The sequence below is a fragment of the Oryx dammah genome, unplaced genomic scaffold (assembly GCF_014754425.2).
Source record: "Oryx dammah isolate SB20612 unplaced genomic scaffold, SCBI_Odam_1.1 HiC_scaffold_11, whole genome shotgun sequence".
Lineage (NCBI taxonomy): Eukaryota > Metazoa > Chordata > Mammalia > Artiodactyla > Bovidae > Oryx > Oryx dammah.
In genome coordinates, this window is record NW_024070195.1 from 6627686 (window position 1) to 6653435 (window position 25750).

General features: G+C 43.8%; 1 protein-coding gene across 2 annotated transcripts in view; it reads left to right on the plus strand.

The window, feature by feature from the left end:
* Positions 1 to 24528, plus strand: part of LOC120869900 (N-acetyllactosaminide beta-1,6-N-acetylglucosaminyl-transferase-like) — a 97242-nt gene extending 72714 nt beyond the window's left edge. For both annotated transcript variants that reach the window (XM_040249234.1, XM_040249235.1), the window contains exons 2-3: positions 15413 to 15505; positions 21805 to 24528. In XM_040249234.1, the coding sequence (XP_040105168.1) occupies positions 15413 to 15505; positions 21805 to 21995 (284 nt within the window). In that variant the 3' untranslated portion in view covers positions 21996 to 24528. The remainder of the gene's footprint in view (positions 1 to 15412; positions 15506 to 21804) is intronic.
* Positions 24529 to 25750: the final 1222 nt, after the last annotated feature.

Genomic DNA, 25750 nt, shown 5'->3' on the forward strand with positions numbered 1-25750 from the left:
CCCTGTCCCATCACCATCTCCCGGAGTTCACTCAGACTCACGTCCATCGAGTCCGTGATGCCATCAGCCATCTCATCCTCGGTCGTCCCCTTCTCCTCCTGCCCCCAATCCCTCCCAGCATCAGAGTCTTTTCCAATGAGTCAACTCTTCGCATGAGGTGGCCAAAGTACTGGAGTTTTCAGCTTTAGCATCATTCCTTCCAAAGAAATCCAGGGCTGATCTCCTTCAGAATGGACTGGTTGGATCCCCTTGCAGTCCAAGGGACTCTCAAGAGTCTTCTCCAACACCACAGTTCAAAAGCATCAGTTCTTCGGCGCTCAGCCTTCTTCACAGTCCAACTCTCACATCCATGAGGAAAAACCATAGCCTTGACTAGACGGACCTTAGTCAGCAAAGTAATGTCTCTGCTTTTGAATATACTATCTAGGTTGGTCATAACTTCTTCCAAGGAGTAAGCGTCTTTTAATTTCATGGCTGCAGTCACCATCTGCAGTGATTTGGAGCCCCCAAAAATAAAGTCTGACATTGTTTCTACTGTTTCCCCATCTATTTGCCATGAAGTGATGGGACTCGATGCCATGATCTTCGTTTTCTGAATGTTGAGCTTTAAGCCAACTTTTTCGCTCTCCTCTTTTTAAAACTGGCTCCCCTCATAGTATGTCCTAGTTTTTCTGTGTCCTGAAGAATTCTTCACCATAATTTATAATAGCTCAGTAATATGCCATCATGTGGATGCAATATCATTTATTTAGCAAAACTTCCAATTAGGGGGTTTTAGGAGGTATTATCAGTAATAATAGTTCATTGTTTATTAATAAAATTGGTCATTAATGATGACTGAATCTCAGCAGTTATTATGTCCAAGTACCATTCAGGGTGTTTTAAGTATATTACACACTTCACAACAACTCCATGAGGTGTAGGGAATTTTTTTTTTCCTAAAGTTTTTATTTTGTATTGAGGTATAGCCCGTTAACAATGTTGTGGTCGTTTCAGGTGAACATTGAAGGGATTCAGCCATACATATACATGTATCCATTTCCCTCCAAACCTTCCTCCTATCCAGACTCTGTAGGAACTGTTTTGACACTCCTTTAGAGTTAGAGAAACCAAAGAACAGAGAGGTTAGGTCCCACAAAGGTCCCACAATTAATAATTGGTCCAACAGGGGCTGGAACCCAGGCAATATAGTTTGAGAGTGTTTCCTTTTAACTATTATATTACATTGCCTCTCAAATAAGAATTTAGAAAGAACTTTTTTAGGACAAATTCCAGTACATTGAACTGAGTCAAAGTATATGCAAGGGTTTGTTTGTTTGTTTTATTAATTAATTTATTTTTGTCTCCTCTGGGTCTTTGTTGCTGATGCAGGGCTTTCTTTTGTGGTGGTGCTTGGGTTTCTCATTGCAGTGGCTTCTCCTGTTGTGGAGCACAGGCTCTAGGTGCATGGGTTTTAGGAGTTTGGTGCGTGGGCTCAGCTGCTCCTTGGTGTGTGGAGTCTTCCTGGACCAGAGATTGAACTCATGTCTGCTGCACTGGCAAGCAGACTCCCAACCACTGGACCACCAGGGAAGTCTGTATGCAGGTCTTTTAAGGGTTTTGATAGAAAGTGTCATATTGCTCTCCCCAAAATTGGTCCAGTTGCACTCCCACTGGCAAGTCTGAGACTCTCATTTCCCTACACCTTCTCTACCTCCAGGTATTCATTTCAGTTCAGTTCGGTCGCTCAGTTGTGTCTGACTCTTTGCGACCTCATGGACTGCAGCACGCCAGGCCTCCCTGTCCATCACCAACTCCCAGAGCTTATTCAAACTCATGTCCATCTAGTCGGTGATACCATCCAACCATCTCATCCTCTGTCATGCCCTTCTCCTGCCTTCAATCTTTCTCATCATCAGGGTGTTTTCAATACCACTAGGTATTATCACTTTCTAAATCTTTGCCAGTTCCATATAAAATGATGAGAGGGGCAGGGAATATATAGGAAATCTAGGTACCTTCTACTCAGTTTTGCTGTGAATCTACAACTGCTCTAAACAGAAAGTCTATGAAAAAATTATTTTCTTAGCAGAGGCTACCTTAAGATTTAAATTTTACTAACTTATTTCCTAGCAAGCATGAGCTTCTTTTTTTTAAATTGAGACATAACTGACATATAACAGTTTCAAATGTACGAGATAATGAAACGAAATTTGTACACTGTGAAATGATGATCACAATGTCTTGTTAACATCTGTCCCTACCACCATAGTTACAAATTTTTCTTTCCTTGTGATGAGAACTTTTAAGATTCTCTCCTATCAACTTCCAAATAGGCACTGCAGTGTTAATACCTACAGTCATCGTGCTGTACTTTACAGCCCCATGAATTATTTTGAGCTTGTTTTCTTTTATTAAATATTTGCATAAGCCAGGGTACAGAGAATGACGTGAAAATGGAAGACCTATTTGGAAATTCCCGAAAGCCTGGTAGGACAGCTGGGTGTGTATGGATGGTGATGAAAGGTGATACGGGCAGTGTTGAAAGGTGATGTCGTGGACAGCGATGAAAGGGGAGGCCTGGAAACTCAGTGCCACAAACTCCACGTCCACAGGGCCAGGCAGCCAGTGTGAGCTGGAAATCACGGTGGGGGAGCAGGGTGGCCGGAGAGTTCCAGGCTAGATAACACTCTCGTGACTTGTGAACAGTGGACTCTTGGCAGTCCAGACTGTCATGGGAACTTTTCTTTTTGGCCGTGTCCCACTCCCCTTCAGTGGGGATCAAACCAAACAGGTCTCCCAATCAGATACGGTTTCTGGGCTACCTGTCTGCTGCATTAAGTCTGTAGACATGACTGCAAAGATCCTCTTGTGCAATGCTCAACACACTGGTGTCTTCCTGGCCCGTATGTGACCTAGAGCAGCAAACCGCTGGCCCTGGCTAGGGTCACGGTTCTGAGGCGCTAGCTGGGGCAGTTGATTCATGACAGCATGGAGCAAAAGAAGAAAGTGCCGATTTACACTCACGTGTTTGTGGCAAGAGGCCACTTTGAACTGGGTCCTGAGGAGCGGAAGCAGCAACGTAAAATAAGATACGGGGCGAGGAGTCAGAATTCTGGGGGCAATGGGCACCCGTGAGAGGGATCTGGGATGACGGCAAGTCTGAATTTGTCATTTGTCCGAGGGTGAGTTGGGGAGCGGGCATCGCAAAGCACTAGAAGAAGCAGACGCAGGGCAGAGGATTCAAAGTAATCCCACATCCCAGATAGGAAGGCCGCAAGGTCAACACTAATTATAGAAAAAGCCATTTGCTGGTATGGCCGACAAAGTGGGCAGACTGGAGGCCGAGAGACTGGTTTATAGGCAATTAAAATAGTCTCGGTGAGCGGGCAGTGCTAGCCAGGAAAATGATGCTCTGAAAAGCCAGGTAAGGCTTGAAGACCTGCTGGTAGATGAGAAATCAGTCAGGGGCTCACCTGAAAACCGGTTCATTGCTAACTGGCCTTATGGTGGTGATCATTTTGCAATATATACAAGTATCGAGTCACTATATTGTACACCCCAAACTAGTACAATGTTATATGGCAATTGTACTTCCATTTAGGAAAAGAAGATGAAACTCTGGGAAATAGAAGACTTTAGTTTTATTTTAAGCACTCCGGAAAGTTTTGATATATTCGAAGTTTGGAAACATCAAATTCTTTTCTTTCTTCCTCGTCTTCCTTCTTTCCTTCCGCTCACTCAGCGGTGCACAGAGTATTTGCTGGTTATTTGGCCGCTTGTCTGAGGCTGCTGTGCTGTGCTATGTTGTCGTGTCCAGTTCTTTGCGAGCCCATGGGCTGCAGCCCGCCAGGCTCCTCTGTCCATGGGATTCTCCAGGCAAGAATACTGGAGTGGGCTGCTGTGCCCTCCTCCAGGGGATCTTCCCAACCCAGGGACAGAACCCGGGTCTCCCACATTGCAGATGGTTTCTTTCCTGTGTGAGCCACCTGTCTGAGGGCAGATCCATCAAAGACAGCATTCTGATGTTTGTTTAGATGTTATGGTATTTCTGGGACACCTGATAAAAGTCTCACTTGAGAGTACTTCCCTCTTGTTCATGCCAGAAGTCAGCCTTGTTTGACTCAGCTCCCCCAAAGGACACTCTTATCACTCTGAGTGAATAATTTGTCAGCCAACAATGGACACCCTATAATTCAAGGTTTTTCTTCTAGGTGCTTTCATGAGACGTTAAACAAAAAACCCCCACCCCTTTCAATGTGGCCATTCAATCTCAAACTTTCATGAAACATCATCAGAATGAATTTGCTGATCATTTCCTACTTTACTCGCAAACCTGCATGCTCTCAAGAAAACAGAGTAACCTGAGGACAGGCATAATACAAAGAAAACAGAATGATCATCTTTCAGCTGCTTGAACTCTGAGATCCTGAAGAGAGAGGGTTCCTTAAACAGAACTAGAGAAATATGCCACAGAGGAGTACATACACGTCTAACCCAGTGGCACTTCATTTCGGCATTTCTTTCTTTTCTCCATTGAATTAGCATAATTCTGCACTAAAGTCAAGCAAATCAGATAAAAGGAAACTTCTTTCTCTTTGACATATTAAAAAGTACAACATATTCCCACACAGATCAAAATACAGAGAGGAGATGCTGAAAGACTAGTTATTTATCCAAGTTTATTCTCGGAGAGCTGGAGTTCAGAAACCTGCTCTGCGCCCCTGGAAGCAATATGCTGTCAAAGAGAAATCATTTTTGAAGTTTGATTTTTTTTAATTCTCTTCGCTCCCTCTTGGGATACTTGTGGGGCAGCCTTGGGAACAGTTCAGTTCTGGCCTCTCCTTATATCCTCGAGCCGTTTTTACCTCCAGACAATGACTGTGGAGTCACTTTCTAGGCAAGGGACAAGTGAGTGGCTCAGGGGTCATCATGAGTGCAGGATATTGAAGGCTGTCTTGGTTTAGTGAAGAGAAGAAGGAAAAGTTGTCTGAAAGTAGTGAAAGGCAGGCCTTCACTGCCACAGAGAAATCTGCCGTAATAACGGGTGTTTGACAAGAGCTAAAGCCCTGGTGGCTCAGAGGTTAAAGCGTCTGCCTGGAATGCGGGAGACCTGGGTTCAATCCCTGGGTCAGGAAGATCCCCTGGAGAAGGAAATGGCCACCCACTCCAGTACTCTTGCCTGGAGAATCCCACGGAGGGAGGAGCCTGGTAGGCTACAGTCCATGGGGTCGCAAAGAGTCGGATATGACTGAGCGACTTCACTTTCACTTTTCACTTTCAAAGATGATAAATAGAGAACAATGGAAGCAAAGGGTGAGGGGATCAAGGTCAGTCTTTAGGTCATGAATGCACTGAAACCTGAACTGTTCTCTGGGGTTGCCCAAGATTGTCTGATGTGGTCCACTGGAGAAGGGAATGGCAAACCACTTCAGTATTCTTGCCTTGAGAACCCCATGAACAGTATGAAAAGGCAAAATGATAGGATACTGAAAGAGAAACTCCCCAGGTCAGTAGGTGCCCAATATGCTACTGGAGATCAGTGGAGAGATAACTCCAGAAAGAATGAAGGGATGAACCCAAAGCAAAAACAGTACCCAGCTGTGGATGTGACTGGTGATAGAAGCAAGGTCTGATGCTGTAAAGAGCAATATTGCATAGGAACCTGGGATGTCAGGTCCATGAATCAAGGCAAATTGGAAGTGGTCAAACAAGAGATGGCAAGAGTGAACGTCGACATTCTAGGAATCAGCAAACTAAAATGGACTGGAATGGGTGAATTTAACTCAGATGACCATTATATCTACTACTGCAGGCAGGAATCACTCAGAAGAAATGGAGTAGCCATCATGGTCAACAAAAGAGTCCGAAATGCAGTACTTGGATGCAGTCTCAAAAATGACAGAATGATCTCTGTTCGTCTCCAAGGCAAACCATTCAGTATCACAGTTACCCAAGTCTTTGCCCCAACCAGTAATGCTGAAGAAGCTGAAGTTGAATGGTTTTATGAAGACCGACAAGACCTTTTAGAACTAACACCCAAAAAAGATGTCCTCTTCATTATAGGGGACTGGAATGCAAAAGTAGGAAGTCAAGAAACACCTGGAATAACAGGCAAATTTGGCCTTGGAATGCAGAATGAAGCAAGGGAAAGACTAATAGAGTTTTGCCATGAAAATGCACTGGTCATAGCAAACACCCTCTTCCAACAAAAGAGAAGACTCTACACATGGACATCACCAGATGGTCAACACCGAAATCAGATTGATTATATTCTTTGCAGCCAAAGATGGAGAAGCTCTATACAGTCAACAAAAACAAGACTGGGAGCTGACTGTGGCTCAGATCATGAACTCCTTATTACCAAATTCAGACTCAAATTGAAGAAAGTGGGGAAAACTGCTAGACCATTCAGGTATGACCTAAATCAAATCCCTTATGATTATACAGTGGAAGTAAGAAATAGATTTAAGGGTCTAGATCTGATAGATAGAGTGCCTGATGAACTATGGAGGGAGGTTCATGACATTGTACAGGAGACAGGGATCAAGACCATCCCCATGGAAAAGAAATGCAAAAAAGCAAAATGGCTTTCTGGGGAAGCCGTACAAATAGCTGTGAAAAGAAGAGAGGCGAAAAGCAAAGGAGAAAAGGAAAGATATAAGCATCTGAATGTAGAGTTCCAGAGAATAGCAAGAAGAGATAAGAAAGCCTTCTTCAGCGATCAATGCAAAGAAATAGAGGCAAACAACAGAATGGGAAAGACTAGAGATCTCTTCAAGAAAATTAGAGATACCAAGGGAACATTTCATGCAAAGATGGGCTCGATAAAGGACAGAAATGGTATGGACCTAACAGAAGCAGAAGATATTAAGAAGAGGTGGCAAGAATACACAGAAGAACTGTACAAAAAAGATCTTCACGACCCAGATAATCACGATGGTGTGATCACTAATCTAGAGCCAGACATCCTGGAATGTGAAGTCAAGTGGGCCTTAGAAAGCATCGCTGCGAACAAAGCTAGTGGAGGTGATGGAATTCCAGTGGAGCTGTTTCAAATCCTGAAAGATGATGCTGTGAAAGTGCTGCACTCGATATGCCAGCAAATTTGGAAAACTCAGCAGTGGCCACAGGACTGGAAAAGGTGTTTTCATTCCAATTCCAAAGAAAGGCAATGCCAAAGAAAGCTCAAACTACCGCACAATTGCACTCATCTCACATGCTAGTAAAGTAATGCTCAAAATTCTCCAAGCCAGGCTTTAGCAATATGTGAACCATGAACTTCCTGATGTTCAAGCTGGTTTTAGAAAAGGCAGAGGAACCAGAGATCAAATTGGCAACATCCGCTGGATCATGGAAAAAGCAAGAGTTCCAGAAAAACATCTATTTCTGCGTTATTGACGATGCCAAAGCCTTTGACTGTGTGGATCACAATAAACTATGTAAAATTCTGAAAGAGATGGGAATACCAGACCACCTGACCTGCCTCTTGAGAAATCTGTGTGCAGGTCAGGAAGCAGCAGTTAGAAGTGGACATGGAACAATAGACTGGTTCCAAATAGGAAAAGGAGTACGTCAAGGCTGTATATTGTCACCCTGCTTATTTAACTTATATGCAGAGTACATCATGAGAAACGCTGGACTGGAAGAAGCACAAGCTGGAATCAAGATTGCCGGGAGAAATATCAATAACCTCAGATATGCAGATGACACCATCCTTATGGCAGAAAGTGAAGAGGAACTAAAAAGCCTCATGATGAAAGTGAAAGTGGAGAGTGAAAAAGTTGGCCTAAAGCTCAACATTCAGAAAATGAAGATCATGGCATCCGGTCCCATCACTTCATAGGAAATAGATGGGGAAACAGTGGAAACAGTGTCAGACTTTAATTTTTTGGGTTCCAAAATCACTGCAGGTGGTGACTGCAGCCATGAAATTAAAAGACGCTTACTCCTTGGAAGAAAAGTTATGACCAACCTAGATAGTATATTCAAAAGCAGAGACATTACTTTGCCGACTAAGGTCCGTCTAGTCAAGGCTATGGTTTTTCCTGTGGTCATGTATGGATGTGACAGTTGGACTGTGAAGAAGGCTGAGCACCAAAGAATTGATGCTTTTGAACTGTGGTGTTGGAGAAGACTCTTGAGAGTCCCTTGGACTGCAAGGAGATCCAACCAGTCCATTCTGAAGGAGATCAGCCCTGGGATTTCTTTGGAAGGAATGATGCTAAAGCTGAAACTCCAGTACTTTGGCCACCTCATGTGAAGAGTTGACTCACTGGAAAAGACTCTGATGCTGGGAGGGATTGGGGGCAGGAGGAAAAGGTGACGACAGAGGATGAGATGGCTGGATGGCATCACGGACTCGATGGACCTGAGTCTGAGTGAACTCCGGGAGTTGGTGATGGACAGGGAGGCCTGGCGTGCTGCGATTCATGGGGTCGCAGAGTCAGACACGACTGAGTGACTGAACTGAACTGAAAAACACTGCACTAACCTTTCCTGTTTGTCGCTGGAAGATTGTCCAGGAAACACTCTTGAGTAGAGGAATCTGGGCTGCTAATAACAATATCAATACAACCCATAAGGGAAAAGGATCTAGAAAAGAAAATCGATTCCTGGGTCGGGAAGATCCGCTGGAGAACAGATGGCCTACCCACTCCAGTATTCTTGGGCTTCCTTGGTGGCCTGGCTGGTAAAGAATCTGCCTGCAATGTGGGAGACTTGGATTCAATCCCTGGGTTGGGAAGATCCCCTGGAGAAGGGAACAGCTCCCCACTCCAGTTTTCTGGCCTGGAGAATTCCATAGACTATACAGCCCATGGAGTGGCAAAGAGTCAGACACAACTGAGTGACTTTCACTTTCACTTTCATACATATATATATATATAACTGAATCACTGTGCTATACATTGTAAATCAATGTCAAAAAATAAAGTATAAAAAAATCAGTACATATAAACCTTTCTGGATATGCTAGGCCAAAGTATCAGTATCAGTAAATATAAACCAAGGCTTCCCTGGTGGTCCAGCAGTTAAGAATTTGCCTTGCAACATAACGGACACCAGTTCCATCTCTGGTCCTGGAGGATCCCACATACCGAAGGGTAACTGACCCGTGAGCCACAACTAACAAACCAGTGCTCTCAATCCTGTACTCTGCAACAAGAGAAGCCACCACAACTAGAGAGTAGCCCCTACTCGCCATAACTAAAGAAAGTCCTTGCCTATCAACAGAGACCCAGTGCAAGCAAAATTAAGTAAATATTTTTTTAAAAAAATAAATATAAACCCTCCTGGATACTCTGGGTCAAAAGCTCCACGAACATCTCATTTGTGGCTTTGTCCCCAGCATCTCCTCTGGAACACAGGAGACCCACAAGTAAACTGTTTGAATGCGCGAATAAATTATCTTGAAACAAAGTCAACAAGGACTTTAGCATGTCCACACTCCTGGGCAATTCACTTCAATGTTGTGGGCTCTTGTTTACACAGCTTGGCAATGAAGAGGTGAGGCGAAGTCGCTCAGTCATGTCCGACTCTTTGCGACCCCGTGGACTGTAGCCTACCAGGCTTCTCCGTCCATGGGATTCTCCAGGCAAGAATACTGGAGTGGGTAGCCTTTCCCTTCTCCAGGGGATCTTCCCAACCCAGGGATAGAACTCCCGTCTCCTGGATTAGCAAGCTGATTCTTTACCACTAATGCCACCTGGGAAGCCCACATTTGGCATTATCTGTAAACACTGGGGTCACAACTTAGGGCTCAGGAGAGCAGGTAGAGATGGCACTGGCATCTAGTGTGCAGAGGCCAGAGCTGCTGCCAAACACCCTACAATGCCCAGGACGGCCGCCACGACAGAATCATCCAAAGTGCCACTGAGAAACTTGCTTTAGGTTATAGTACAAAAAAGCATTCTCTTCCACAGCTCCTCTGTCCTCATGGCTTGAATAGAAACAATTATGTTTTCAACCATTTATTTAGTTAAGCATGCGAGGCACTGTGCTGAACACAATACACACGTTATCTTAGGTAACAAAACCTCTCTGAAGTTTTGAAGATTAGCACATGATGTTTGAAAGAGACCATGTAATTGTTCAAGGTCACCCAAGCCTGTAAATAGCACAGCCTGGGATTTGTTGCAAGAGGTAAATCCCATCGGTGGCTCAGTGGTAAAGAATTTGCTTGCAATGCAGGAGACACAGGAGATATGGGTTCGATCCCTGCATTGAGAAAATTCCTCTGAAGGAGGAAATGGTAACCCATGCCAGTACTCTTGCCTGGAAAATTCCATGGCCAGAGAGTAGCCTGGTGGGCTATAGTCCCTGGGATCGTAAGAGTCAGACACAACTTAGGGACTGAACAACAACAGTGACTTTCCCGACTTTTCTAAACTGACTTTCCAGAGTTGTGCCAATTTCTAGCACCACTGTGAAGCCGTGAGAAAACCTCTTTCAATGCACTTACCCTAGCATTACTTTTGACATTGAAAACCAAAATTCTTGCTTATTTAATAAGCTAAAAATTATGTATCTGAGCTTAAATATTAAACAGTTGCTGTAATTTGTTACCATATATGAAATGAAAGTCACTCAGTTGTGTCCGACTCTTTGTGACCCGGTGGACTAGTCCATGGAATTCTCCAGGCCAGAATACTGGAGTGGGTAGCCTTTGCCTTCTCCAGGGGATCTTCCTAGCCCAGGGATCGAACCCAGGTCTCCCGCATTGCAGGCGAATTCTCTACCAGCTGAGCCACCAGGGAAGCCCAATTACCATGTTACCATGTATACCTCTCCCAAAACAAGAAACACACCCGCCATGTAAGAACAATAAGGAGAAAAGTCAAGTCAATATAAATAAAGCTTGTGTTCCAGAGAAACACATTCATTTATTCAACAAATGCAGCTGTTTGTCTAATAGAGGCTAAGCCCCAAGAAAAACATTCCTTAGTCTGTAAACTTGATCTCAAATCTTTTGTTTAAATAACCCTATGAAGAGCAAATGAGAGAATTGTGTTTTATAGTTTAAAATGTTTTCTCTGATAATATTAGTGTCTTTTTTGCCCTGTCCTAGAAATACTGCAAAATAGATGCTACCTAGGATACCTATGAATTGAGGCAGACTTGTACCCACATACCCCATAACTCCCCTCCTGACAAACAATAATCATAATAGCAACAATCACAGCACAATATAGTCTGGTATTTTAAAATATATAGTAATAGTGTAAGTAAGTAAGTAAAGTTGCTCAGTTGTGTCCGACTCTTTGCGACCCCACGGACTGTAACCTACCAGGCTCCTCCGTCCATGGGATTTTCCAGGCAAGAGTACTGGAGTGGGGTGCCATTTCCTTCTCCAGAGGATCTTCCTAACCCAGGGATCGAACCTGGGTCTCCTGCATTGTAGGCAGACGCTTTACGGTCTAAGCCACCAGGGAAGTCATATAATGTGTATAATGGGATACAGTAGTACAGCCCATTAGTGGATCATTTTAGTAGGTCTTAAATGAAAATTTTTAACATGAGAGTAAACTAGAAAATAGCAGACAAGTGTACTGCTACAACACTAAATATTTTGTGAAACTTGTGTGTGGGTGAGAGAGAGAGTGAAATTGTTTTCCAGTGGCTTGCAGCCTAAAGGGTTGAAAACCTCTGATCTTATCTACCTACTTCACTCGAAAAGTAAGTCTGGGGGCCATTGCATGATGGCCAAGAATACACAGCTAGTTCTGGGGTGAGAACTTAGTTCCCAGCTCCCTAGGCCAGTATCTGTTCCACTGGGGAGTTCAACCTAAGGTCAGTCTCTGGGCGGAAAACCGGAAAGAGACGTAGAGATGTTTTTAGGGAGTAAAAGGGGCAACTGGCTGTTGGCACACGTAACAAGATCAGTAACTTTGGGGTCTCCACATATTTTTTAAAAATTATTAATTAATTAATTTTATTTCTTGGTTGCACCGTGTCTTTGTCGCTGCGCACGGGCTTTTTCTCTAGTTCCGGCGAGCGGGGGCTACTTTCCGTTGCGATGTGCGGGCTTCTCATTGGCCGTGGCTTCTCTTGTTGCAGAGCACGGGCTCTAGGTGGGAGGGGTGGCGGGGTGGGGGCTTCAATAGTCGAGGCTCTCGGGCTCAGAAGTTTCCTTTGTATCCAAGGTTCCACATCCATGGATTCAACCAATCTCCTATTGCCAAGACTGTTGTATTTACTATTGAAAAAAATCTGCGTAGGAAAGGAGCCTTGCAGTTCAAACCCATGCATTTCAAGGGTCAGTTGTGTTCCCTCTAGAGGGGACAAAGATATAAGTATCAGATTATTTCATGAGAGCAGAATTTGAGTGAGAAGAGCACAGTGGGAAGCTCCCCTGAAACTGCATGAAGGCTGAGGGGGCGACTTCCGGAGGGGAGGAAATGAAGCTGAGCTCCTGGCCGTATTGGTTGTAGCCCAAGCTTGACTGTGCGCAGGGATCCTCCCTGGGTCTTGGGAAGATGCTCATTCTGGCGCAGGAGGTCTGGGTGGGGCCCGGGACACTGCATAAAGAGTCAGTTTGTGATGTTCAATATTAATGAGAATGAAAGAGGAAGAGAAATATTTTGTCCTTTTAAAAATTCAGTCCTTTAAAGAAGGGCCAGCGACTTTTCGTCAAGACAATGTTTTATTCACATCTTTCTGCTGTAATTATTTAATTGAAAGAGACATAAAAATCACACATCAGCTGCCTTGCTGACATGAGTAAATATACCAGATTACCTATTTGCTTTCCAGACTGCCTCTACCCGCTGATCAACTTAACCAAGGCGAGTTTTATTCTAAATTATTTTAAAGTTTGTTCTGGGACTTCCCCGGTGGTTCAATGGTTAAGATCCTGTGCTTCCAATGTAGGGGGCGCGGGTTCAATCCCCGATCAGGGAACTAAGATTCCACATGCATTGGGGTGCAGCCAAAACAAAAATAATTTTGAAAAATGTGTGCTAAGAACAAAATAAAAGAAGCCTCTTTTCTTATAGGCAACGTCTAAAGTAACTTTTAAAGTATTAAATGCAAACTAAAATAATAGGAAGACATATTGCTTAATAAAGAGTTTTTCTTGAGTACTTAACACTTAGAAACAACATTTTTAAGTTTGGCAACAAGGAAAGAAGAATCTCTGATAGAGAGCCCGTAGGGGTGAAGACTCATGCTATTTACAGAAAAGGCTGTGCAAAATTTAATTTTAGCTGGAAGACCTTAGTACAGTTCTTAATTTAAATCCTCATATAATTATTATGTGACATCAGAGCAAAAGAGCAGAGCTTTTTTTTTGCTGTCTGAAAATCCACATGTTTTCATCATTAAAAAAATATATATATTTTCTTTATTCATTTGACTGCTCCAGGTCTTAGCTGTGGGAATCTTTTTAGTTACACCATTCGAACTCCTAGTTGCAGCAAGTGGGATCTAGTTCCCTGGCCGAGGATCAAACTTGGCTCCCCCTGCACTGGGAACACGGAGTATTAGCCACTGGATCACCAGGGAAGTTCCTTATCAGTGTTTTTAAAGAGGAAAAAATTTTATGTGCCTAAATCAATTAAACTTCTTAACATATTGATCTTGTCCAATTTTTTAATTAAAAATAGCCATCATCTTGGGTAGTTTGGTTCTCATTAGTTTGTGTATTCGTTTTCTCTACGCGATTGTCACAGTTTATCACAGACTCAGGGGCTTAAATGATGTACTTGTCTCCTCTTATAGTTCTGTGGGTCAGAAGTCTGACATGGTCTCACCAGCCCAAAGTCAAGGTGTTGGGTGCCCTATGCTCCTCTCTGTAGAGCTGGGTTGGATCCCTCTCCTTGCCTTTTCCAGTTTCTACAGGCCACCCACATACCCTAGCCCCTTCCTCCTCCTCACCTTGTACCACTCCAGCCAGCTCTCCACTTCCCTCTTCCACTGTTAAAGGCCCTTGTGTTTACAATGGCCTTGGATAAATCGGGATAATCTCACTAGTTGAAGGTCAACTGGTAAGCAACCGTAACTCCCCTTTGCCATAGCATATTGTCAGGTTCCAGGGATTAGGATGCAGACTTGTTGGAGGATAAGCTGGGGCAGGGGCATTATTCCTCCTACCAGATCTTTTAAGAAAAGACTGTTTTGCAGTTCGAGGACCAGTGTCATTGGCATGGTATTCGCGTTGCATTTCTCACTGATGAGACTCGCTGGAGCTCTTATAACACAGATCAGCCCTCATTTAGTTGCACTTACATTGATCCCCATATTTAGTACTCCTTTTCCAGTAATGGAATCTCTGTCACTTATTAGCATTAAGGATGACATAGACTGGCCAGTTTCCTGAGCTTTTACTGTCAGATAGATGTTATCTGGAAAGTCCTAAAAATTTTGGATAATGGTACTATTTACCGTCCACTCCCAGGGCCTCAGCTTTTGCTTTAACCCAACTCCCAACTCTTGTCTCCAGGGCCCTGACCTCCCTCCCAAGCTGGCATCTACCTTACTAATGAAGCATCTCCACCCCGGTGGAATGAACTCCACCATCTCCTTGGGAAGCAGTCCCTCCCTCCCAGGATCACACCATACCTGCCAAGACATGGAAGCAACCTACATGTCCATTGACAGAGGAATGGATAAACAAGTTGTGGCACATATACACAGTAGAATATTACTCAGCCGTAAAAAAGAATGAAATAATGCCACTTACAGTAACATGGATAGACCTAGAGATTATATTAAGTGGCATACGTTGGACAGAGAAAGACAAATCCCATATTATATCACTTACATGAGAAATCTAATTTAAAAAATGATACAAATGAACTTATTTACAAAACAGAAATAGACTCACAGATCTCAAAATTAAACTTATGGTTACCAAAGGGTGAAACATGGGGGGAAGTGATAAATTGGGAGATTGGGATTAACATATATACACCACTATAGATAATATAGATAACTAATAAGAACCCGAACAACAACAAGGATCTACTGTATATCACAGAGAACTCTACTCAATATTCTGTAATAATTTATATGGGGAAAGGGTCTGAAAAAAGAAGGGATATATATGTGTGTAAATTGATTCACTTTGTTGTACATGAAAAACCAACACAATATTGTAAATTATCTGTACTCCAATAAAAACAGTTTTTAAGTAAATTCAATTAAGATTCAATTGAGATACCAGGAAATTCTCAGCTTTTCCATCTGCACTGTGATTTCATCCAATGGCATTTCTTGCAGGCTTGCAAGAAATGAAAAATGAAAAAAAAGAAAAATAGATTCTTTTTATAGGGGAAGTCTAGGTTCGTAACTACCAACAGTTCTCACGACAAGCCTTTGGGGATTTGTACCAATGATGAGAAATCTGATGTGAAAGAAACTATACTAGGAAAATGAGCATGCCTTGGAAGCTTAGGTTCTTATTTCTGCTTTTTCTTCTTTATGAACATTGCAGGTGTCCCTGGCTCCATGCCAAATGCCTCCTGGGCCGGTGACCTCAGAGCTGTGAAGTGGTTTGACATGGAAGATAAACACGGAGGCTGCCACGGTGAGGCATTCTTTTCAAACTTTGAGGCCACTTTGCTTGTTGGTGTTGGCATGAAAGGAGCTGTGGAATACAGGGGTTCTCACAGACAGACCTGCTGGTTCATTTAGACAGCCTGTGAATTATTAAACAGAGTAACTAGAGGCACAGTCCTTGAAAAGTTAATGTGTGTTTTTTTTTTAAATAGTATTAATTAAAAAATATATTTATTTATTTTTGGCTGCAGAGTCTTCCTTGCTGTGTGTGGGCTTTCTCTAGCTGTAGTGAGCTGGGGCTATTCTCTAGTTGCGGTGGCTTCTCTTGTTGTGGAGCACAGGCTTTGTTGCCCTGCAGCATGTGGGATCCTGGTTCCCACGCCAAGGATCGAACCTGTATCCCCTGCATTGGCAGGCAGATGCTTCACCACTGGACCACCAGGGAAGTCTCAAGTTTAAGTATCTTACAGACATTCTCCGTCTTATGATTACCTAGGGAGATGTAGAGGTAGGCTCAAATTATAATGGTACTTTCCTCTTGCTAGTTTCTGTTCTCTTCTTCCTTCCTCTTTCTGTCCCTTTTGAGGGTGCAGCAGTTAGGCGGAGCAAGAGCCCCATCACATCAGCCTCTGCCCCCTCCACCAATGGGTTTCCAGGTGGCTTGGAGGTATTTGCTCCAGCATGATGGCATGTGACAGCAACAAGAGAGATTGCCCCTCCAAATGGATAAGAACTAGAAGACAAGTAGCTGTGAAGACTTTTTATCGGTCTTGGTGTGTATTCCATTAAGACTCTTGCCTGGTACACGGCTGCTGCTGCTGCTAAGTCACTTCAGTTGTGTCCGACTCTGTGCGATCCCATAGGCGGCAGCCCACCAGGCTCCCCCATCCCTGGGATTCTCCAGGCGAGAACACTGGAGTGGGTTGCCATTGCCTTCTCCAATGTAGGAAAGAGAAAATTGAAAGTGAAGTCGCTCAGTCGTGCCCAACTCTTAGCCACCCCATGGATTGCAGCCTACCAGGCTCCACTGTCCCTGGGATTTTCCAGGCAAGAGTACTGGAGTGGGGTGTCATTACATGGCAGTGTGCCTATTTGTTGACGAGAGCGAGCATAACAAGGTACCATAGACTGAGGGGTTCAAACCACCGAAGCTTCTTTGCTTACAGTCCTGGAGGCTGGAAGTCGGAGATCAACATGCCAGTAGCTTTGGCTTTTCCTGGGGCCTCTTCCCTTGGCTTGCTTAGATCAGGGCCATCCATTAGACCTCATTAACTCAGTTATCTCTTTAAAGGCCCTGTGTCTAACACAGTTACAGTCTGAGGTGCTGGAGGTTAGGACTTCAACATGTGAATTTGGGGTAAATACAATGCAGTCTATAAAAGAAGGCCATAAATATATATTCAGTGAATGCATGATTAAGTGAACAGTTGAGTGAGTGAATAGGAAGGTTTGCCCTGTAAAGTTTGGCCTCTCCCCCCACCGCCCCCCCACCATTCAATTTATAGCTTCGCTTATTAGTCCTTTTATTCTACACCTAACATTTCAGATAATAAATAATAATAATATTTTCACCTAGTAGTGTCTGACTTTCTGTGACTCCATGGACTGTAGCCTGCCAGGCTCTTCTGTACATGGAATTCTCCAGGCAAGAACACTGGAGTAGGTTGCCATTTCCTTCTCTATGAAGAAGAGAAATGGCAACATTTCAGATGAAAACTCCAAATTGCTGCTTCTTGCCAGCTCTCCACCACGCTCACGCTCCTTCCCAGGTGTGTCTCTTGAGGTCCCCACCCCCATTATAGAGGCCAGCATCCTCGTGTCCCTGCACAAGTCTTTCCGCAAGTATATTCATGTCTTTACCTTAATTGGCGCACGTTTTCCCCAGAGGACAGCTCATTGCCACCTGCCTGCATAACCTGCTCTCCTAGTGGGGAGAGGAAAATGGAGAGGAGGGTATTTTGCACTTTGCTTTCCTGGGTCTTCCTTAGAAAATGGACCATCTCCATCAGTGAGGGTCCCAGTATTTGGGATAGGCTGTCTTCTCCACACGCTTCTATCACCCCTATCACCTGGCCTCTAGGGCCACTGTGGTCATCCTCTTATCCGCTTCTCCTCTTCTCTGGCTGTAACACTTGAGGATGTCAACATCTACAGCATGGACCCATGTGATGGGATTACTTTGCAGCCCAAGCCCTCCCTCCCTGCTCCCTACAGAAGTCCGTGTCCATTGTGTATCAGCCACGTATACTCCCTGCCCAAGTAGAGACTTACCTTCAGTCTCCTTGACATCGCCTGCATCCAGGACTTGCCTCAGTAGAAAAGGTATAGACTAGTCAGATTTGCCTTTTTGTAAGGACTTTTGGGCTTTCCAGGTTGCTCAGTGATAAACAATCTTCCTGCCAGTGCTGGAGACGTGAGTGCCATCCCGGGTCAGGAAGATCCCTTGGAGAAGGAAATGGCAAACCGGCTCTGGTATTTCTGCCTGGGAAATCCCACGGACAGAGGAGGCTGGTGGGTTAGCAACTAAACCACAACAGCAAAGGACTTTTACTGGTTACATGACAGGTGGGGCCATGAAAGTAACCTCTAGCCAGGAACTACATAGAGTTCAAAGTTTGGATAGCCCAGTCTGCCCCCTTCAAACAAATGTCTCAGTTTTTTCTTCTCTTAACACCTGTTATGCCATTTGAAAACCTTAAACTGTTAGCATTAAAAATATTTGTCCCCAAACCACTATATGGGGAAAAGAAAAAGGCACGGTCTGGACAGAGGAGGTAGAACTTTATATCAATCCACCAAGTCAGTAATACCATCTGGATCTTGTCCCCTTGGCTGTGTTTGTTCCAAACCTGTGAGTGGAGCCACTTTCCAAGCCTTGTTAGCATTTAGAATCACAGAGTACCATTCTAGACCTGTGGTCTTGAATTTCAGCTCCCATCTCTGATTCCAATCTCTTCACCTTCCTTCACCAACTTATATACTCTATATTTTACTGTCTTTCTTCCCCAGAACAGAATGGAAGGCCCAGCAATGCTGGGGGTTTTGACCAGTTTGTTCATTGCCGTAGCCCCGCATCTACAATATGATGTTGTCATGCTAGATGTGTTTGCTTTTTTAAAATTGGGACTTCCAGATATTCTACTTGCCTGGCTCCCTCCTCCTATGGGTTCTTTATGAGGACCCCTTGTCTAGCCTGTGTACTGTGTCAGCTTTTCATGCTGTTCTCTCAAACATTTTAGATTCCCTTGGCATTTGATCCTAGGAGGCTGATTCCTACGCGTAATCATTACTGTTGTCTGCTTTTTGTCATTTGTGGTTCCCTAGGCAGAACACTGGTGAAGAATGCTCCAGAACTGTCCTAAACTCACCCACCACCTCCCTTCAGCTGGCCCCTCTGGCTGCCCGCTTGTTCTTTTATTTACGTCATTACTGTCCTGGTACTCTTCATGGTGTACCCATTTTCAGCTTTTTGGCTCATCTTTAAACTCCTAATCTTGTGCTGAAACAGCTCCTCTACTCTCCAAAGGTGATCATTTCAACTTTAGGAAGAACTTTGAAGACATTTGATTAAAATCATCTTATCAATTCCTTTATCAAGTCATTCCTTTCCTCCATCTTAGAGCATTTTGGTTTTTTGGGGGTGGGGCGGCTGCATCGTGTCTTAATTGCAGAATCTTTGTTGTGGAATTCGGGATCTGGTATGTGGCATCTTAGTTCCCTGACCAGGGATCGAACTCACATCCCCTGCATTGAGAGGTGGATTCTTAACCACTGGACCTCCAGGGAAGTCCCCATCGTAGGGCATTTTGGACCCTTTCTCCCATTGTTGCTTTCTGTTTCAAGAATAAAAGTGACCCATCCTCCCAACCAAGGTCCCCATCTGGCCTCAGTTATGTGCGGGTCCACCTCAGTTATCCCATTGCTCTCTTGCATTCTGAGTGACTCTCTCTGCTGGTTCTTTTCCTTCTCTCTGCCAAGATGTATTTTCTGCCTCTGTCCTCAAGACCAAGCTGTCTAGGCTCTCTCTACACGATCCAGCCCCAAATCTTCTCTCCTGTTCACTTTCTTTTCTTAATCATGGGTGTGCTGTTGTGTACCAAGTTGTTCTCACCTACCACCAGGTTATTCTTTAACATCCCCTGAACTCTGGCTTCTTTCTCCAGTGATTTGCACTGTCTCCTGTCTCTCTTCCCAGCCACATTGAGTTAATTATCAAGTCCCATCGGTCCTTCTGTGCTCTGTCTCTAAAAGCTTTCCTTTCCCACTCATGGCAACCATTAACTTCAAATAAACCCTCTGGTTTACACAATTACTAGTCTCTTGGTTGGCTCTGTGAAATTAATCTTGCTGAAATCTATTTCATCATTTGATTCTTCTATTAAATTTCTCCAACCCTTTCAAAAAAAAGGGGGTAAAAATGGCCCAAACCTCTCATCTATTTTAAGGCAGTCAACCATAGTAGCTCCACTATATGCCAAACAAATTCTGGAAAGAGTGCAAACTTCTTACAGCTTCCTTGTTTTGAAGCTGTTCCCCAGCAAACTCTTTTTTGTAGCAGCAAATTCCCCTCTCTGCATTTTTCCACCTGATGCCTTCCCATCCATCTTGAGATGCTTCCCAATTCTACCCACCTGTGAACTCTCCACTCATCCTTCTCTACACGTTTCATTCAATAACTATTAATTTAACATCTGATATTTATCAGGCACTGTTCCAAATGTGACTTCCCCAATGGCTTGGCAGTAAAGAATCCACCTACAACTCAGGAAACATGGATTTGATCCCTGGGTTGGGAAGATCCCATGGAAAAGGAAATGGCAATCCATTCCAGTATTCTTGCCTGGAAAATCCCATGGACAGAGGAGCCTGGCGGGCTACAGTCCATGAGGTCGCAAAAAGTCGGAGTTGACTGAGCACACACACTTGTTGTAGATGTAGGGGACTTAGAAGTAAACACAGTTGTCTCAAATTTCAACTCTGGAGCTTATATTCTAGTTTGGGGAGAAAGACAACAAAGAAACATGTATGTTGGTAATGAGTACCAAAAGGAAAATGAATCAGGGAAGCAGGAAAGGAGGTCAGAAATGGCCTCACTGAGAGGATGGCCTTGAACTAGTGCCCTGAGTGGTGCCAGAGGGAGCCTTGAGGATGTCTGGAGGAACGGCGTGGTCCGGGGAGGAAGGACAAACAGGGATGCTTGGTTTGCTCAGGACGCTGCAGTCCATGGGGTCGCTAAGAGTCGGACATGACTGAGCGACTTCACTTTCACTTTTCACTTTCATGCATTGGAGAAGGAAATGGCAACCCACTCCAGTGTTCTTGCCTGGAGAGTCCCAGGGACAGGGGAACCTGGTGGGCTGCCGTCTATGGGGTCACACAGAGTTGGACACGACTGAAGCGACTTAGCAGCAGCAGCAGCAGTTTTCAGGGTACGGAGAAGGCAATGGCACCCCACTCCAGTACTCTTGCCTGGAAAATCCCATGGACGGAGGAGCCTGGAAGGCTGCAGTCCATGGCGTCACTAAGAGTCAGACACGACTGAGCGACTTCACTTTCACTTTTCACTTTCATGCACTGGAAAAGGAAATGGCAACCCACTCCAGTGTTCTTGCCTGGAGAATCTCAGGGACGGCGGAGCTAGCTCCGCCGTGTGTACTGAAGGGCCGAGTGTACTGAAGAGTAGGCTTGCCCTGGATTAAGATAGAGAAGACTTGGAGAGGATTAAGGAGTTCATAGGTGACACACGGGTGAGGTTTATTCCCCATCTAAGAGGAGAGATAGGGCCTTCCCTGGTGGTCCATGGTTAGGACTCCAAGCTTCCAATGGAGGGGACTCAAGTTCGATCCCTTCTTGGGGAACTGAGATCCCGCATGCTTTGCAGCAAGGCCAAACGTTAATTTTAAAAAACACAAAAAACCTCATACATAATAGAGGAGAGATAAAGTAGGCACTTGGATAGCCCAGGGAAGAGACCCGACCAACTCAGTCCACAAAGACCCCTCCCATCTGTCTACATCTAGGACGTCTCATCCGTGAAACCAAAAGTTCATAATGCGTGAATTGCCTTGTGATGCCTATTGTGTTATTCCTTTGGACTACTTAACTCTCATTTTCTGTAAGTGCATATTTGTATCTTTGTCTCCTCATAGAAAGTTTAACTTCCTTGTGGACTGGGCCGACGCAGTCCTACTTCATTGGAATCCCCTAGTGCTTGGCACAGTCCTAGCCCTGTAGCAGTCAGTTGGACACCCTACTGTTCTGCAAGCTCACCCCCATTGACACGAAAACAAGCCTGTTTTGACTGTTTCTTGTTCTCTCCTATTACAGGCCACTATGTCCATGATATTTGTATCTATGGCAACGGAGACTTAAAGTGGTTGATTAATTCGTCAAGCCTCTTTGCAAACAAGTTTGAGCTCACTACGTACCCCCTCACTGTGGAATGCCTGGAACTGAGGCTTCGAGAAAGGACCCTGAATCAGAGTGAAATTGCAATACAGCCCAGCTGGTATTTCTGATCTACTGCCACTCAATGTCTAAAGGGAAATCACCTCTGGGAAGGAGAGCCTTTTTTGGGGAGAAAAACTTTGCCTGGGTTATATGAATAGTCTCAGGGCCAAGGTTATAGCTTCAGGACCTGACTACATAGTTACACGTCAAAATGTCTGCCAGACACTGTGAAATGTGCTGTCAGGATGCTTGCACGGTGATACTGGTCCTTAGGCCACCCTGGAAGTGTCTTGAGGTTCACCGCTCTTTCAGGCTCATGTCCCCATCTGTGATAAACTGAACTGTTTTCAGATCTTTGCATCAGACCCTCATCATATATAAAAGTTCTCATGAAAAGGAGAATGGTAGATAATACTATTTAGGGAAATAAGAATCAAGTTTCTTTGAAGAAGGAATCTTTTTTATCACAGATCTGTAGCCTCACATGAATGGACTCCCCCTGCTCTTTGCTCAGCTGCATGTCGGCATAGAAACTGCTTTTCAGGTAACTCTCCAGTCTCCTTTAGAACTTGAGCTGCTAGAACTGAGAACTTGGTCTTGTTCCTGAGTTTCAACAGTAGCATTTTCAAGTTTCCTGTGCCTACAGTTTTTTTTTTTTTTACATTCTGTATAGAATGTAAAGTTATTCACAGGAGACCAAATTTAAAACAGCTGTCACTGCCTGCTACTGCAGTAAAAGATCCTCAGGTAGTTCGCTTCTTGAATATTTGTCAGAGTGTCCTCATTTTCCATTGAGAACATGGAAAAGTTCTTGAAGAATGAAGATATTTCAAGCGGAGAAGTGCTATTGCATGGGTGTAGCCCCAAGCCTTGACTATTTCAGGTAAATCACTTCCCTTTTTGGCCTCCACCCGCACCAAAGTGGGGCTTCCCCAGTGGCTCAGTAGTAAAGAATCTTCCTGTGATGCAGGAGACACAGGAGATCCGGATTCAATAACTGGGTCGGGAAGATCCCATGGAGAAGGAAATGGCTACCCACTTCAGTATTCTTGCCTGGGAAATCCCATGGACAGAGAAGCCTGGTGGGCTACTGTCCATGGGGTCACAGAGAGTCGGACATGACTGAAGCGACTAAGCGTGCACATACCACCAAAGTGATCTTACCTGCAAAATGGAGACCAAATTCTATCCCATGAGCCTTTAAGGAGTCCACAGTGTTCTCTGGGTAACTTTGCAGTGCCTGAGGGGTCTTAGGAGTGCTTGGATTTTTAAAAGCTTTCAATTGTGGGAGAGCCTCTTTGTCACTTATCCTTTATCCCGTTCATCCATCCAATCCATCAGTAAGTATTTCTTGGGTGTCTACTATACACCAGACATATGCAGAGACAAGAAGTGAGAAGCTTTTTCACTCTGAAAATCTTGGCAATAATGCCAGCATTGGAAAGAGAACCTCTAGAACTCCAGAGAATCTCACAGAGTGTGTTATTCCCCCCGACTCCGGCCACCTCACGAAGCACGTGGAGCTCCCCTGACTGGGGATCAAACCCGTGGCCCCCGCAGTGGGAGTGCAGACTCCTAACCACTAGACCACCAGGGGGCGGCTGTAGTGGTGGGCTTATGGGTTGTCATATCAGGCCCCAGATATCACCAATTTCAAAGTGAGGTCTAAATCAGAGAATATTCCGAAGAGAGAAGGGAGGGAGGATTCAGAGGCCACAGCTGATGGTTTTCTAGGCATCCTGCTTTCTCTTTACCTCTCAGGGCATTCAGATCTCACAATGCTCGTGCAAACTCGCACAATTACCCCCATCTTGCAGATGAAGTGACTGAGGCTTAGAGGGGTTGTTAGTAAGCATGAGGAAACAAGTTCTCTGAGAATCAGGCTTCTCTTACTGGTCTCTTTAGTTCATTTCCTAAGGTGGAGCGTCTCGAGAAGGTGAAGTGAAGCCATGTTGAGCATCCCACAATGGTTTCAGTGTTCACATTGAGAAAACGTCCTGTCACGTCAGAAAAATGTGAAGTCTCCTTTTGTACTCCATCCAGTTCCTTGATATTTATTTATTCTAATGAAAAACAGCAACTACAACTAAGGATACATTTAATCCACGCAATGTTACTTTTTCTGCAATTGTGCCTGTTGAATGTTAATCATATTTAACTTAAGGAAGCCCTTATTCATATTTAATGACCTTGAATTTAATGACTTTTAATGATTTTGAAGTAAAATCTGTCTTTTTTCCTGTTGTGCACTGGGTGATGAAAAGTCAAGGGGTAGGGAACACACCCGGAGCTAAAGGCAGAATTTAAAATCACCTTTTTTTTTTTTTTTTTATTTAAACCTACATCATACCACTTGAGAAGAGGAGTGCTTTACACTGGATCTTTCTCTTGTAGAAGAAGAAATCTTTTGGAATAGAAGATGTTTACATGTCTGTTGTTGGTCATTTCTTCTGTGTCTCACATATTCTAATGTTGGGAGGGTTTACTGTTTGAACTAGTGGGTTTCTGCGAGCCTGTGGAGAGGCCCTGAAAATTTTGTTTTCAATGATGTTCCATGTTGTTTTCTTGGAAATAAATTAATATATTGTTTTCCACACTGGGGACTGTTGTATGGCTTTATTTGATCGGTATTTATCAAGCCATCCTCCCAGCATTGTCTTTCTTAGAAAGTTTTATTTGGCTGCATCGGGTCTTAGTTGCAGCAGGTGGGATCTTTTGCTGTGGCTCCCGGGCTCAGTAGCTGTGGCGCATGGGCTCAGCCGCACCAGGGCACCTGGGATCTTAGTTCCTCAGCCAGGGATTGAACCCGCAGCCCTCGTACTGCAAGGCAGATTCCTGAGCACTGAACCACCAGGGATGTCCCCCTCCTAGCATTTCCTAAAAATACACAAATAAATACATTCATGCAAACATATACCTGTCTACAAATACCCATCCCACTGAAAAATAATGAAGCTTTCCCTGTGTGGAGTATTGGAGAGGATAACTGGGAAGGTCAGTTTCATTTCAATCGGGATTTTAAATTCAAAATCTGAGGCAGGAAGAAGTTATCTCCTATATGTGCCTCCTTTATTTTTTAAAAATCAAAGTACAATTTAGGAAAAAGACATGTTATTATCATAATTATTCAACTGTCAAATGCCAGAGTTTTTGAGCAGTCTTTCGATGCTAAGTTTGGGTAAATGAATATTTCCTCTACTAGACACATGGAAAATGATAGAAGTACTAAGGAAAATAACTCGTCTAAACAATATCCAATGCACCATTTTTTAATGCATAATATTTTAAAACTAAAGTGAAAAATATTTCAAACTACAAAAACAAAAATATGTGTTCATAAAAAATATTTTGTAGTTTGAAAAATATTTCAAACTACAAAAACAAAAATATGTGCTGTGTATCATAGGAAATATATAAATCAACTATAAAAATATATAAATATATTTTCTAAATAAATATTTCCTAAATATAGAAAATACATAAACCCCAAAATAAATAAAAATATTTTCTAAAAATAGAAAATACACGAATCAACTCCAATACTTTGGCCACCTGATGTGAACAGCCAACTCATCGGAAAAGACCCTAATGCTGGGAAAGACTGAAGGCAGGAGGAGAAGGGGCGAAAGGGGATGAGATGGTTGGATGGCATCATCGACAATGGACGTGAGTTTGAGCAAACTCTGGGAGATGGTGAAGGACAGGGAGGCCTGGCGTGCTGCCGTCCATGGGGTCGCAAAGAGTCGGGCGGGACTGAGTAGTCGACTGAACAACAAATCAACTGTACTTCAATAAAAAAATTTAAATATGATTTAAATCAAGT